General features: G+C 33.6%; 1 protein-coding gene across 5 annotated transcripts in view; it reads left to right on the forward strand.

Moving 5' to 3' along the window:
- Positions 1–16797, forward strand: part of Lrba (LPS responsive beige-like anchor protein) — a 648575-nt gene that overhangs the window by 134808 nt on the left and 496970 nt on the right. For all 5 annotated transcript variants that reach the window (XM_040293201.2, XM_040293202.2, XM_040293204.2 and 2 more), the window contains exons 20-22: positions 203–284; positions 2477–2600; positions 2877–3069. In XM_040293201.2, coding sequence (XP_040149135.2) covers positions 203–284; positions 2477–2600; positions 2877–3069 — 399 coding nt within the window. The remainder of the gene's footprint in view (positions 1–202; positions 285–2476; positions 2601–2876; positions 3070–16797) is intronic.

Below are 16797 nucleotides of genomic sequence, written 5' to 3' on the forward strand. Positions count from 1 at the left end.
TATAGATTATTTTTATTTTTTTAGTTCTTTTTAGATGTACATGATAGTAGAGTGTACTTTGACATATTATAAGTACATGGAGTATAACTCATTAGGATCTCATTCTTGTGATTGTACATGATGTGGAGTTACACTGGTTGTATATTCATAGATGAACAAAGGAAAGTTATGTCTCATTCATTCTACTGTTTTTCTTTTGTAGATTCTTATTGAACAGATTTGTACTCAGGTGATACATAAACAGCATCCAGATCCTGATTCTTCAGTAAAGATTCAAAATCCTCGTATGTATTTTACACACTTTAAAAACACTATTTTTGCTACTTAAAGAGAATGATACTATGAAAAACCCTAAGTTGATATTGCTGAAACAGATTCTTAGATGAATATTTAATTCAGGGCATATAATACTAGTTTTATGTTGGATTTAACATCAAATTTACCTTTAGTTATTTGGCTTTTATAAAGGTTTTGAAGAATTTTATTCATCAGATCTTGACTTAATGTATGATCAGATTTTCAGCAAAGTTTCAATGTTAGTATTTTGTGAGGCTAATAACTTTCATGAATCACAGAGGTAGTTTTCGTTTTAAATTACTGTCAACATAAGAATACTAAATTTGGAATGGGAAAATATGTTTATTCTTTATTGTATATGAATGTAGACTGGACAGTCTTTTGATATTTAGAATCCTTAAGTACTTGAACAAAATGTACATTTTTCATCTTGTTTTTAAGAGGATCATGGTGTAAAAATAAGTAGTTTGTAGGGTTTTGAAATTTGATTACTTTTTGTTTTGTGAGGTGTTTGTGGAGCATGCTACTTCATGCAAATTTTAAAAAGATGGCTCTGAAGTTTCCCTTTGCTTTCAGAGAATACGATGTCATTAGTTTTGAGAGTAAAAATAAATGAAAGTCTTGAATGTACCAATTTTAGAATAATATAACATTAGCCCATTTTGTGTTGCTATAACAGAATATGGATAATTTAAAGGACCAGAAATTTATTTTATCATAGTTTTGGAGGCTGGAAAGTTTAAGATGAAGATTACAGTAGTTGGTCTGGTGAAGGTAAAGAAAGTAGTAGAGCAAGCTAGCCAGAGTCTATGTGAAGCCTTATGAAGGCCTTAATCTCATTTAAAGAGCCCTCAGGACCTCATCACCTCTTAAGATCCCGCTATTGGTATCACATCAGCAATACTTGGAGGGAATACATTCAAATCATAGCAGTTCATCTACCTAAGACTAATGCACTGGCTTGGGAAAGATAGTATAGTATGGTGGTTCACAATGGAGGCCACTTGGATTAACTCCTGGTTACATATCTTACTAGTTTTGTGACTTTTAGTCTATTAATTTTTAACTCTAAAAGAGATGATAATAGTATCAACTTCTTATTGTGTAAGGATTGGATTAACTGTACTTTTGTAAAACTGTCCCTTGTGGTAGTGTATTCTCAAAATTAGTGCAATTATCATCTTTTTAAAATTATGATTATCATTGCTTAGTTAGAAAACTTTTGAATCAGTCATTAGAATTCAAAAGTTGCTCCCCAAATATCATTAATTGTATGAAAAAGGATATTTTGAATTTAATGTTTCAGTATCACCTGAATCATTGGCAAAAGTCTGGTTTAGAATTCTTAAATTTTCAATTGGATAAAAATTGGATATATTGTTTAATTTTAAATTCAGAGTTATGTTTTTTTAAAATCTATAAAGTGCTGGATTAAATGCATATTTTTAGCATATATTTTTCTTTAAGTTAAATTCTGGAAATTTTAGTTTTACACAAAGATTATCACAGTAGCACTCTTGTTTGCATTTGTTGGGGAGGTTAGAAGTGTTGAATAGCTTTTAATTTCCTTTGGAATTTTTGTCTCTAATTTTACTTTTAAAATTATAGAGGAAGATCTTCACAGCTTTCACTTTTGAAAGGAATGACTATGTACATACCATAAGTTGTTTGCAGAATCTGAATGTATCTTTTTTTTTCCTGAAATTTTAATTATAGTGCTTTTACTTTTTGTTTTTAAAATCAACTTTACTGTTAGGCAGAGACTAAAGAGAGTTGCCAGCAGTTTTGCTTTTATTTCTTCATTTATAATTTGAACTAGTTTTATTTTATCCTTTTAAAATCCAACTGTGGGGCTAAGGGTGTAACTCAATAGTAGAGTGTTTACCTAGCATGTGCAAGGTCCTGCTGGGTTTGAGCCCCAGCATTAGGGTGGGGGAGAAATTCAACTCTGCTTTATATATTCAAGTCATGGAATAAAATCCTTCTCTTGTTTATCATTACTTTCTAATGAATATATTATTATTCCTTATGTAAACTTTTTTTTAGTTAACAGAGGAGGATTTTTTCAGTAGATATTTATGAAAAGGAAACTAAAAAATATTGTAATACATTAATGACCTTCCTTCATGAATTTTTTTATTGTGTTTTGGTTTTTACTAATTAATGAACTATCTTGCAGAGATACTAAAAGTAATTGCGACCCTACTTCGAAATTCTCCCCAGTGCCAAGAGAGCATGGAGGTTCGCCGAGCCTTTCTTTCTGACATGATTAAACTTTTTAATAACAGTAGAGAAAACAGGAGGTAAGCTGGATCAGAAAGCATTGATTTGAATCGTTCAAGTCTAATTTTATATGAGCCTGTTATTGTCTTAGCAAAATTGCTTAGGAAATACTGTGAAATGAATTTCCATATTTTTTCCTTATTAAAAGCATGTAAATAATGTACCAGAGTTAAGAGTTGTTAGTACCACATTGTTTGTTTTGTGTTTGTGTTTTTTTTTAAACCTGTACTTTCTCAAAAATTTTCAGATGATTTTAGTTTTTTTCCAATAATTTGGTATACTTTTACAATTTTCAGGAGCTTGCTACAGTGTTCTGTGTGGCAAGAGTGGATGCTTTCTCTCTGCTATTTTAACCCCAAGAATTCAGATGAGCAAAAGATAACAGAAATGGTATATGCCATATTCAGAATCCTACTTTACCATGCAGTCAAATATGAGTGGGGTGGCTGGCGTGTGTGGGTAGACACCTTATCAATCACACATTCAAAGGTAAGTTTCATTATTAAAGTATATGTTAGTACTTTAAATATTTTATAATTTTGAATTTTACTGAATTAAGAAATTCATATAATAACATGGAAAAAATGAAAGTTATTCTCTGAAAGTAAAGTGAAAACTAAAAAAGGAATCAATAAAACAAAATATTTCCAACTTAAGAATCCAAATAACTTCAAATGTCAATCTTCTTTGCGTTTAACTTAATGAAGTCAATGCTACTCATGTAGCAGCATTTTGGAATTAGTAAGTAAACGCTTTTTGTGAATTTTGCGGTTGTTCCGAGCTTTTGAACACAAGGTGGCGCACTATATTCAAAGATGGGAATTTGTTTTAGTAGTGTAAGGTGGTTGATATTCTGCTAGTCGGTTTTTGTTTTTAAAGGTAAAGCTAGGGTAAATTATTCATGTATAGCCTTTTTTTTCCTTCTTCTTCTTTTTTTTTTTTTTGTGGTGCTAGAGATTTAACCTTAGGGCCTTGTTAAGTTTCTCTACCAAGTGAAGTATACCCCCAGCCTTATATGTACCTTTTAAAAACAATAATTATGAAATATTATAACCATACTAAAATATACAAAGAACAGTATTTCTACCAACATTTATGAAATTGGGTTCCCTTTTCCAAATGCTTTGTCTGCCATTCTTTGTTCCACCTCCTCTCCCCACACTGTGATTTGGTATTGTCATTTTTGTCTCTTTTCTATACTTTTACTTTTTATTATTGTGTTGGGGATTGAATCCAGACCTTTGTGCGTGTTGGGCAAATGCTCTACCAGTGAGCTACAACCCTTGACTCTTTAAAACTCTCCACAATAAGTTAATTTTATTTTTCATATTTAAACTTAAGATATGTGCTATCACACTAAATGCATTTCCTATAAACTATTGTTTTTATTTACTATTGTTTGAGATTCACTGCCATTGATCCCTGTAGTAGTATTCATTTTCTCATATTGTCTTATGTGGTGTGACCTTATCCGTTTATTCATTGATGAACAACATATCATACATATTCAAGACTTTCTCTGTATATATTTTTAGAAGTGGAATTGCTAATTCATAAGGTTTAAGCGTTGAACTTTAGATGTGTTGAACTTGAGATAATGTAAAAGTTTTTACAAAGTAGCCTTACCTGTTTATATTTTTACCAGCAGTGTTTAAATTCTCAGTGCTGCACATGACCTCATTGCTTGGCTTGTCTGGCATTTTGAAGATTTGTTCATTGTATCATCATACTCCCAATCTGCATTTTCTTGCATTTGAGGATTTCTTTATATATACTTGGTCTTAATATTTTGTTGGATGAATGACATCTCCCAATTTCTGGCTTATCTATTTATTTTTAGAGTTTTATGTTTGTACCTAGAGGGAAAATTTCCCATTTCAAATAATTGGTAAAATTTATGGTATAGGCTATTTGTACCTTATTTAAGAACTTTTTTCTTATTCAGAAGGACTATAATTATTTAGATAATCATAAACTGAAAGGAAAAACAAAAATGAAAAATTTTGGCTTATGTTACAATGCCTTACTGACTTTTAGGTTCTTATTCTGAAATATTTTTTCATTCTATAAGAATGTATTGCTGTTTCCTAAAAGTATATGTTTTAAGTCTTTGAATAACCTTTAGTTATTTGAAAGTACCTAAGAATTATTCATTTGCCTCCTCTTTTTTCAGTGAGAAGAAGGCATGCAACCGTTAGAAAGGTTTGTGAGGATATCTTTGGTTGGAGGAACCACCCTACAAATTTTCATTTCAGTTAAATCCAGTAGTAAATAAAAAAAATATTCGATATATAGTGTAGCTCTTCTTTTTATTTTTTATTTTTATTTTTTAATTTATTTATTCATTTTAGTCACTGATGGACCTTTATTTTTTATTTATATGTGGTGCTGAGAATTAACCCAGTGCCTCACACATTCAAGGCAAGTGCTCTACCACTGAGCCACAACGCCAGCCCCCTATTTTTAATTTTTTTAATATTTATTTTTTAGTTGTAGTTGGACAACAAAAAATAAATATTAAAATATCTTTATTTTGTGTATTTATTTTTATGTGGTGCTGAGGATTGAACCCAGGGCCTCACAGCGCTGGGCAGGAGCTCTACAGCTGAGCTATAACCCCAGCCCCTATAATGTAGCTCTTTTTAGTCACTACATTTTTGAGACTGATTAGTTTAGTTCAAAGAAGAGTTCAGCTAATCATAACTTAAGGACCAAATTCTGCATGACCTGTTTCTGTAAATAAAATTTTATTAGAACATAACCACTCCCATTTATTTGTATGTTATATATAACTGTTTTTCATTTCAAGAATAAAGTTGAGTGCTACAGAAATGACCTGGCCCTCAAAGCCTAAAATATTTAGTGTTTGACCCTTTATAGTAATTGTTTGCCACTCCTTGTGTAAGTTGATTTAGTTTGTACTGATATCAGCCATCCTGGTTTCTGTTGTAGAGGGCTGGTACATTTGGGACTGATTCTCTGTTAAGGCCATTTTGATTTTTTAGGATTGAACTTCGGAATTCTAGGTTAGGGAAATGCCAAGTATAAAACAGATTTTTCATAATTAGTTTTAAAGAGTATATGTCTGTTCCTTTAGTTTCTTTGCATCTTTAAGAAGGATAAATAGAGGATATATTCTGTAGAGCAGTAATTGTTGATGTGTATCCTAAATGAAGCTTTTACAGAGGTAGTATGCTCGCCTGGCATGTGTGCGGCCCGGGTTCCATCCTTAGCACCACATGCAAACAAAGATGTTGTTTCTGCCGAAAAAACTTAAAAAAAAAAACATAAATATTAAAATTCTCTCTCTCTCTCTCTCTCTCTCTCTCTCTCTCTCTCTCTCTCTTAAAAAAAAAAAAGAATTTATGACAAAGAGTTCTAACCAGTCCATTTGTATGAGTAATGAATGAACATGAAATTTGGAGACAGGACATTTCTAAGTTAAATACTGATTTATAGCAATTATTAGCTATGTAATTATTAGCTCCTTTTTTCAATTAAAAATTTTTTTTTTTAGTTGCAGATGGACAAATACAGTTGTTGTTTTTTATTTTTATGTGGTGCTGAGGATTGAACCCATCAACTTACACTTGCGAGGCAAATGCTCTACTCCTGAGCCACAATCCCAGCCCTTATTAGCTCCTTTTTAGTAATATATTTTATTCGGTCCCTATATCAAAAATATTTTTCAACATCTGATTAATATAGAATTTTAAGATGTTTTACATTCTTTTTAATGATATCTTTTAAAATTTTTATATCTTTTTAATTAGTGCTATATAATTAAACATAATAGTGGAATTTGTTGTTGCATATTTGAACTTATGCACATTTTTTAAACTTCTTCAACCATTAGTATCTAGGCTAGAAGTAGAAAATGTGGTTGTGAGTGTGTGTGTGTGTGATGTTGTTGAACGTTGTTACAGCTCTTTCATTATCCTATTCATTCTTTTTTTTCTCATTTTCACTACTTCTGCCTTAACTCAGGTTTCCGTCACTTCATATTTTTATTTTAATACAACTTTTAAAAAGAAGAATTAATTGTATCTAAAATGATTTATGTAGTATGTATGCTATGAAGTGTTGCAATAGAAGAATTTTAATTATGCTACCCAACTTAGGAACATACTGTGTGGTCTTCCCAGTCTAACTCCACCCCACCTCACCCCAAAGGTAATCACTATTTTAAATTTTAGTTTTGTAATTCCCATCTTTTAAAAAATGTTTGGAAGTATATTTTAAAACAATGTCTAGTTTTTTCTTTAAATCTTTTGTAAAAATGACATTATATTGAGTGGGCTTTTTTGTTACTTTTTCTTCATCAAATCTTTTACTTCTGTGATTATTTTTATTGTTACCTGTATCTTTGCTTAATTTGTTTTCACTGCTGTAACTCGGGTGCTGTAAGGCAGAGGTTTCAAGAGAGCTGTTATTTTTCTAGCTTCTTTTAACTCTGTTCCACACATAGTAAGAAATTTATTATGACTTAGAATGTGTAATGCACTGCATGCCTGTGTGTGTATTCATAATATAGCAGTTCCATGAAATAAGGTTTACCCTTACAAAACTTTGGCATATAGTGATACACTCTGATGTTTTCTTTGATTTTTTTTTTCACTTAAAAACTGCAGATAATGATCCCCGTATGTTGATTGTAGGACATGTAAGCTTGAATTTTCCTCAATTTGAAAATTTATTGCTGAAGCAAATGTAACTAAGCAACGGAAGTGAGGAAGTGATAAGTCCTGTGATGTTCTTCCCTTTAACATTTGATACCTTGATATTGCTAGTTTTCTTTCTTTTTCATGCTTTTATCTTTTGCATATTTTTCTGTTTTTTCTTTTTCTTCATGATCTTCCTTCCTTCCTTCCTTCCTTCCTTCCTTCCTTCCTTCCTTCCTTCCTTCCTTCCTTCCTTCCTTCCCTCCCTCCCTTCCTCTCTCCCCTCCCCCCCTTTTTTTGTGGTTATGGAGACTGAACCCAGGGCCTGGTACATGGTAAGCAAGTGCTCTGTCTAGAACTACACCCTCAGCACTTTGTATTTTATTTGGAGATAGGGCTCTCGAAGTTGTACTGTGTAGTTCAAACTGTGATCCTTCTGCCTCAGTCTCCTGAGGAGCTGAGATTGTACAGGCATGTGCCACCATGCTTGGTGATTTTTAGTTCTTTATACATTCTTAGATTACTTTTGGTCTGGATATTTCTAATAGTCTCTAACCTTAGATATTCTTTTCTTATGCGACTCATTAAACTAAAGTAACATATGATGTTGCTCCCCTCTATAAATACTTTGCTGTTTCTTAAAAGAAAAGCACGTAAGATTTTTTTTTTAACAAAATAATTTCTGCCTTGTCTTTCATTGTTTCCATTGGAAAAAAAATTTCTACCTATCATTCACTATTTCACTTCTCAGAAATCCCCTGTCTAGCCGTATAGTTTTAGTCCTTATCAGATTTACTATGCTTTATTAAATCTTCAACTTTGTTTACTTATGTGCCCCTTTGTATTTACCCAAATATTTTATATTTTTTAATAGTTAATCAAGTATCTGTGTCACTTCAAAATGAGTTTTCTTACTTTAAGGCTATGTTAGTCTGTGTGAATTCATAGCATGTAATTTTCTCTTATTGTTTCCTAAGTCATTCTTTTGTAGATGCTCTTATTCTCCTCTTTCCTTCACTTTCTCCTCCTACCTCCCAACCTCCAGATAATTAGTCTCCTCCATCTTGTGCCCTGACAGGTATGAACTCTGGTACTGGGTGTCTGCACCCGCAGTCACTGCCTGGTTAACACTCTCCCTCTGCCTGTCAGCATCTCTTTTCCCTTTTTAGTCACCATCTCCCTTCATCCTTCTCGTTTTCTGTTCTCTCTGGTGTCTCTGTTCACTGTGTATCCCTGCCTTCTGCTTCCCCCAGCTTATCTCTTTTCTCTTATTCTCATGTTAGTGAATATGTATCTGTGTCTGTGCCTTCTCTTCCCACCTTCTGTTGTTAGTTAGATACTTCACTGGTCTTTCTCAGTGATTCTCAGTAATTTTTTGTCTAGGTCTCATTCCAGTTGTCTACTTTTTTCTTCCTCTTCTCACTTTTATCTTTTCTCTTCTTTTTATTCCTTATTCTTCTTCCTCTTTGTTCTTTCTGTCTTATAATTGTACTTTTTAGTAACGATGAAATATTGAAAGATGAAATGAGAACAGATCTTTTCCTAAAATTGTTTTCTAATATATGAGGTAATATGTGTATAAAAATAACTAAACTACAAGGTTGGAGGCCATAAATACCCCATCAAAGATATACACTGTGCACGAGAGACAGTTGCTACCTGAGGGTGTATGAGAAGTTTTGGGGGCAGGTGTCATTGATACAGCTCTGAGGAGCAATAAGATTGAGGCATGTAGAGACTGGAATGACAGGAATCGTTGGTAGAGGAATCAGCATAAGCAAAGATATAGAGACTGTGTCATTGAGGGAAAAGGTGGTGACTTTGGTTAGCTTGGAGGTGTCTGGCCAAATGAAGACTAGTAATGGGTAAGGTAGCAGGTGGACTGGCATTTAAGCACATATGATCTTAATATCTCTCACGTTCTATTATTAGCTAAAAATGGATTCTTGTACTTATCTTGACTTCTGAATTGATAACCTCTCATCAGTAGAGATGAGAGTTTTTTTTTTTTTTTTGAGAGAGAGAGAGAGAGAGAGAGAGAGAATTTTAATATTTATTTTTCAGTTTTTGGCGGACGCAACATCTTTGTTTGTATGTGGTGCTGAGGATCGAACCCGGGCTGCATGCGTGTTAGGCGAGCGCGCTACCGCTTGAGCCACATCCCCAGCCCAGAATTTTTACTTCTTTAATTTTTTTTTAACTTGTAGATGGACACAATAATACTTCTTATTTATTTATTTATTTATTTATTTATTTATTTATTTATTTATTTATTTATTTATTTATGGGGCTGAGAATTGAATCCAGTGCCTCACACATGCTAGGCAAGCGCTCTACCACTGAGCTACAACTCCAGCCCCGTTTTTTTTTTTTTTTAGCCTTTTATAGCTTCTATGGGAGATATTTTATATCTCCTATACTTTCATATACTTCTATGGGTGATACTTTATATCTCCCAGAGAACTGTGTATAGTGCAGAGTTCTTGGCAGTTGCACATTAAACATTTGTAGGAAGAAGGAAGAACTGCACCATCATTGTTTAGTGCTATTTGGTTCAGCTGTCATGTGCCACTCTTTATGTGATCCTAGTGCCACTTTTTGTGTGATCCTAGTGCCACAGTCTTCTCTTATTAGGGATCTATGAATTAGCTGCAGTAGCTGTCCATTAAAGTATTCATGCTGCAGCCATTCACAGTATGATTTGAGAATCACCTCTTCAGAATAATTTGGGATATACATTTTATTCTGGTCTCCTGGGCTCCATCTTAAAATCTTAATCTTGTAGGATGGTTCCTTTTATTCCCCACTTTTCCCCCGCCTTTGTCCTTCCTATCTTCCATTTGAGTACTTTTGAGTAACTTATGAAAGATTGAAATCTATTTTATTCCCTGTGCTGAGACTTGAACCCAGGTCTTGTGTTTGCTAGGCAAGTGTTGTACCACTGAGTTTTATCCCCAGCCCTTTTTATTTTATTTTGAGTTAGGGTCTTGCTAAATTGCCTGGGCTGCCCTTGAAGTTGTGATCCTCCTGCTTCAGGCTCTTGATTAGCTGGGATTATAGATGAGTATCACCTTGTTGGGTGAAAATCTGTATTTGTTACAAAGTCTAGGCCAGGAGTAGTGGCATGTGCCTATAGTTCCAGCTACTTGGGAGGCTGAGGCATGAGGATTATGTGTTTGAGACCAGCCTGGGTAAGACTGAGAGATCTTGTCTCAACAATAAATACATTAATTAAGTTAAATAACCTCTTCTGGAATTTAAATTTTGATCACTCCTCTGAGTATATAGGATTTTTTTAAACTTTCATAAAGTTTTCTTCTTCCTACCTTTATACTAAGCTGATGATGTAATATATTGTGCTTATTAGAAGGCATCACAGAGACAGGAAGATTCTAAATGAATTGAATGTGGACCTCGGTTTATAAACCTCTTAGTACATTGTTTTTGTTATAACAAAAATTGGTTTTGTCTTTTTAAGAGCACATATTCAATGCAGAAAATGTTAAAGGAATATTTATTATTCTTATGTAGTATGTGAGATCAGTTTTTTAGAATCAACTTATACAGAAAAAACCCAAAGTGGGCTTTACATTTGTGTGTGTGTGTCTGTGTGTGTCCAGTTTATATTTTTCTTTACTTCAATGGCTTATGGTTTTGAATGAATCTTAATGTCTTTGCAAAGAAAATAGTTGCTTTAAAGAGAGGTCTCTTGTATCTACTTTCACATAAGAATCAATCTCTGACTCAAGTTTTAGGATTACAGTTATAAAATGAAAAAGAATAAAACTTAATCCATTACTTTTTTTCTATAAAACTATACTTTAAAAAACAAATACTGAAGTATTACTTAAACTCCAAGATGGCAAAGGAAAAGTTTTAAGTTGGTTCTTGTAGTTTTCCACTTTTTTTTTTAATGAGGTAACTTTTTTTTTTCATAGCTTTTTAAATTCATTTATTTTTTATGTGGTGCTGAAGATTGAACCCAGGGTCTCACATGTGCTAGACAAGTGCTCTACCACTGAGCTACAATCCCAGCCCTGTAGTTTTCACTTTTAAATTTAGTTTTTGGTACATGTCTTTTAGTTTTATTTGTTTGTGTGGATTTTCTTCAATGATAAGAAGGCTTTTTTCCTCTTTCATAAGGTTTATCTGAAGTAATTTATTTGAATACTGCTATGTTCATTGTTTTGGAATTTCAGGTCTTGACATGTATTTAAAAAAATTTTTTTTGGTAGTGGTTGTAGATGGACAGAATGCCTTTATTTTATTTGTTTATTTCTGTGTGGTACTGAGGATCGACCCCAGTGCCTCACACATGCTAGGCAAGTGCTCTGCCACTGAGCTACAGCCACAGCCCTTTGACATTTATTTTTAAAATAAAGTGGAAACTTAAGTCTTTTACATCAATATTTAATAAAATTTGGGCAGAACTGGAATAAGTTTGTAAGTTGGTAAACAATTTATAGCATGTTATTAAAATTCTACTGAATTTGAACCAAATTTTCGCTCTTTAAAAATAGTCATTCTGAAACATTTAAAATGCTTTCATGCATACAGTATTGAAGTGATACTTACTTTTTTCTTTTTGTAGTAATTTTGAATCTCAATATCACAAATTTATAACAGGGTTGTTGATAAAGAACTGGTGTGTAAAGAACTAATGTTGCAGAATTGGATAGCTTTTGCAGAGTTACATCAGGATACATGCAGCTGCTATAAAAAGCCAAAGAAACTCAATTGCAATTTTATTGTCCAGTTTGATAGATTTCCTGCCACCTTTGTAGCAGGGAAGCTGTTTGTCACTGTATGCAGCTCCTCCAACAGCTGAACTAGGGTTTATAAGCAGTAATAGGCTCTTCTAGTGTAACTGCGCTATACTGGCTTCTATGGTCTCAGAGTTTCAGATATGCACCTAGTAACCTTTTAAAAAAAAATCTTTTCTTTGTTTTAAGTACTCAAGGTAAGCACTATAATACTGTTAAATAATACTGTCTTTAGTTAGGATGCCAAATGCTTCTACTCTTTGATTAACATTTAAGTAAGTTGTTCAAACTATTTTGAAATATGAGACTTGTCCAAAAACATCCTTTTTCTGAACAAATGAAATTAAAATCTTTTGATTCTGTATTTTGTCTGAACCTATATTGCCATAAAGTAGAATGAGTCTATGAGATAAAATAATAATACCACTATTGAATTAAAAAATGTATTCTGAAATAGATCTCCCCCAAAATGATGAATTTGGGTGAAGTACTTAATTATCTTAGTTAAAGTATTTTAAGATTTTAAGTCTTTTCACAATCTGATAAAATGGTTTAAGTATAAATTCTGTCACTTTACAGAAGAAAGTGCTGTTTAGGTAAAAGCATGTAGAGTCTAGTTTTAAAAAAGTCTCAGGTGATTTCTTAACATTTTTAAAATCACAAGTTGTAACTGGTGTGTGTGTGTGTATATATGTATATACATATATTTGTATATGTGTTCTTATGGTGGTTGTATGATAAGATTAAAAGCTACCTATTTTAAGAAATTTCAAAAGTTGTAAAATTTCCATACTTCATGGATTGCTAGCATTTTATATTTAATTGCTCAAGTATTCTTTTCTTTCTTCCTATCTTCTTCTTCATCTTCTTTTTTTTTTTTTAAGAACCTTTTGATTTTGAAATAACCATAGTACATATCAAAACCAAGAAGGGCTGGGGATGTAGCGCAGTGATAGAGTACCTGCTTAACATGCGCCACTGCTCTAGGTTCCATCCCTAATATCACAAACACACACACAACCAGGAAACTGACATTGGCACAGTCCACAGATATTTCACTAATTTTACATGAACCCAATGTGTGTGTGTGTGTGTGTGTGTCTGTACAATTTTATCATATGTAGCTTCCATCACATCAAGATATTTAATTTCATCACATCAAGGTAATTAATTTTGCTATTAACACAAGGCTCACTCAGGTTATTCTTTTTTAGCTGCACCCACTTTCTTCCCCAGTTTCTAACCCCTGGTCACACTAAGCTGTTTTCTATCTCTAGAATTATATTATTCAATGAATGTTACATAAATAGAACCATATAATACGTATCTTTTTGAGACTAAATCCCCCAAATATGCTTTTTTTTGAAGATCATTCCATGTCCTTGCATGTATCAATAGTTCATTCCTTTTTATTGCTGAGTAGTGTTTCATAATGTGAATGTACCAGTATTTGTTTAACCACTCACCTTCTGAAGGACATTTGGGTAGTTTCTAGTCTTTGGCTATTATAGATAAAGCTGTTATTAACATTTGTGCAGAAGTTTCTGTGTGAAAATAAGTTTTAATTTGAGATAAATGCTCAAGAATGTAAGTGCTGGGTCATATAAAAGGAATTATCAAACTATTTTCCAGAGTGGCTATATCAATATTCCTTCCCACTAGGATTGTGTGATTCAGTTGCTCCACATCTTCATCAGCATTGAGTCTTTTTTTTTTTTTTTTTTTTTTGCCATAGCTGGGTGTTAATATCTCATTGTGGTTTGTTGTTGTTTTGTTCTGTTTTTTGGTACAGGTGTTTAACCCTCATGCATGCTAGGTAAGCATTCTATCACTGAGTTATAACCAGCCCTTCATTGTGGTTTTAATTTGCATTTATCTAATAATTAATAACATTGAACATCTTTTCACATGCTAATTTGCCACCTATAAATCCTCTGTTGTGAAATTATCTGTTCATAAATATGAACAGCTAAAATACTACTACAATTGTGTCTTTTGCCCATTTTCTAATTAGATTGTTTGCTTATTACTTTTGAGGTTTGAGAGTTCTTTACATAGGCCAGATACTAGCCCTTTGTCAAATATGTGATTTGCAAATATTTTTTCCTAGTCATTGTCTTTTCATTCCAACAGTCTTTGCAGAGCAAAGTTTTCAATTTTACTGTGGTTTTATTTTAGTGTTTTTTTAAAAATAATTATCTCTTGCCAGCCTAGTCATTCATGTAGAATGAGGACATATGCATATTCTATCCATCTACCTATATATTCATCCCCTCCCCTCCCATCCATCCCTCCCATCCATCCCTCCCTCCCTCCCTCCCTCCCTCCCTCCCTCCCTCCCTCCCTCCCTCCCTTCCTTCCTTCCTTCCTTCCTTCCGTGTTTATTGAACACCTGTTATATTCTAGATTCAATATCTTGCTAATGATTGGAACATGAGTAAAATACAGTTGCCTTCATGGTCTAGAAGGGAGCCCAGGACAGAGTAACTGCTCTGGTGTGGGGAAGATGGGCAGGCTGCTTCTTACTTGGCAGTTATGAACCAGTTGTAATTGTAGTAGTATTTTAGCTGGATATGGGTTAAAATGCTGGCAATCAGTGGGATGACTTTGTGTGTGTGTGTATTCTATAAAAACAGTTCCGTCCATTTTAAAAAATATTTTTTAGTTGTTGATGGACACAATACATTTATTTTATTTATTTCTATGTGGTGCTGAGGATCGAACCCAGTGCTTCACACGTGCTAGTCAAGCACTCTACTACTGATCCACAACCTCAGCCCACATTTCCATTCATTCTTTTCGTCATAATTATTACTTGTTCATTTTCTAAAAGATTTTTTTTTCCTCACTTCCCCAAATACCTAATACCAAAAGTGATTCTGTGAGATTAATGGAGAATTCACACATAGAAGTGATCATTTTTTTTTTTTTTTATAAAACACAGTGACATGTTAGTTTGACAGGTGGTCTTTGTTGTGAAGTGCTGGCATCAAGAAAAGGTGTAGCTAGGTCTTCAGAGCTTGTTTGGAGATTCTAGCAGTGGACTATAGCTACTCCTATACCTTTGAACCAAGAACGGGCCTCCTCTGTCAGGGAAGGTTGTCCTCTTTGACCTAGGATGCAGCTTTGGGTAGGATGCACATGGAGTGGTGAGGGAGGAAGGGGACCTCTGCATAGCCAGCCAGGGCAGCCCAATCAATGCTGGCCATCATGGGGTGACAGATGTTGCAGCCAGATTACTGTCACATCCGTAGGTAGGTCTTATTGCATAACAGTCCTTGGCACTAATATAGCCATATTCATCTGAGAAGCTTAAAGGCTTGCCTCACATGGCATGCTGCCTCATTTTGCAGTTACTCCTCAAGGAAGACAAGATGACAGTGGCCTATATTTGGAGTAGAGTATGATGTTCCTGATTCAGGCAACCAGAAAAATATATCCAGTGACATATTTGGGAGGATCCTGGAGATCCATAAGTAAGACAAAAAGATCGAACCTTTTGGTTTAGAATGCTCTAAGAATGCTATAAATGCAAAGCCTGATGATACTTGTGTAAGGCTGATTAAATCTGGGGATGTAGCTCAGTGGTAGAGCATTAGCCTAGCATTCATGACACTGGGCTTCCACCCCCAATATCTCTCTCTCTGTCTTTCCCCCACTTCCACACACAAAATTATATTATCATTTTCATAACATTTAAGCTGTAAATCTTAATAACTGAGTTCAGTGGCACATACCTATAATCCCAGTGACTTGGGAGGCTGTGGCAGAGTGATTGCAAGTTTAAGACTGGCTTTGGCAACTTAGCTTGATCTTGTCTCATACAAAATAAAAAGTAAAATGGGCTGGGTATATAGTTCAGTGGTAGAGTACCCCTGGTTTCAATCCCCAGTAACATAGACATACTCAAAAACAAAAACAAAAACAAAAACAAAAAAACTTTGACTTAATACTTTTACCTTCCATGCTTTTCTTCTCTGACTTAGAATAATTTTTTATCTATGTGAAACTCAGAGCCTTTATTTTGTAAACTGGGAAAAAACGGAGGAACAGAATGATGAAGTAACTTGTTCCCAGCTGCTTCATGTAGTATGCAGGTAGTACAGTTTTGGAACTGAAGACAACTGTATGTCCTTGGTACCAGTATTTTATCTCTCTCTCTTAGAGACTGAGGTCTTAATCTTGCCTAGTATCCTCATGATTGTAGTCTGTTTTCTGTTGCCATAACCAAATACCAGAGTGTGGGACATTAATAAAGAATAAAAGTATATTTAGGCCATGGTTCTAGAGGCTGGGAAGTCAAGAGCTTGTTGCTGGAATGTGTTCTGTATCTGTGCTGCATCATAACATGGTGGAGGCATTGCCTGGTAAGATAAAGCAAGTTAAAAGTTTTAAATCAAATAACATTTATTATCTTTTAAAAAATTTAAAAGTAGATGCACATTACAAGAAATTTAGAATCCAATATAAATGCATATATAAAAACAAAAAAAATACCCCTCATTACCAGATATCTGTGTATGACTTTATATTTTGGGAAGACATTCCAGTCTTCTGTTCTATCCACATATATACACATACATGTAATTGTTTTCTTATGAAAGTGTCATTGACTTTATGCTATTTTGCAATCTTATTTAATGAAATTCTTACATGAATTTTAATGGCTCCATATTATTTGGTGTATATATTATGGGAAAATAAAGTTAGAAGCAAAAGCTTCAGCTTTGATGTTACATCTGAATGCTGTTAGACTACATAAGAAGGACTGATTGTGTGAATAACTCAAGGTG

The sequence above is a fragment of the Ictidomys tridecemlineatus genome, chromosome 9 (assembly GCF_052094955.1).
Source record: "Ictidomys tridecemlineatus isolate mIctTri1 chromosome 9, mIctTri1.hap1, whole genome shotgun sequence".
Lineage (NCBI taxonomy): Eukaryota > Metazoa > Chordata > Mammalia > Rodentia > Sciuridae > Ictidomys > Ictidomys tridecemlineatus.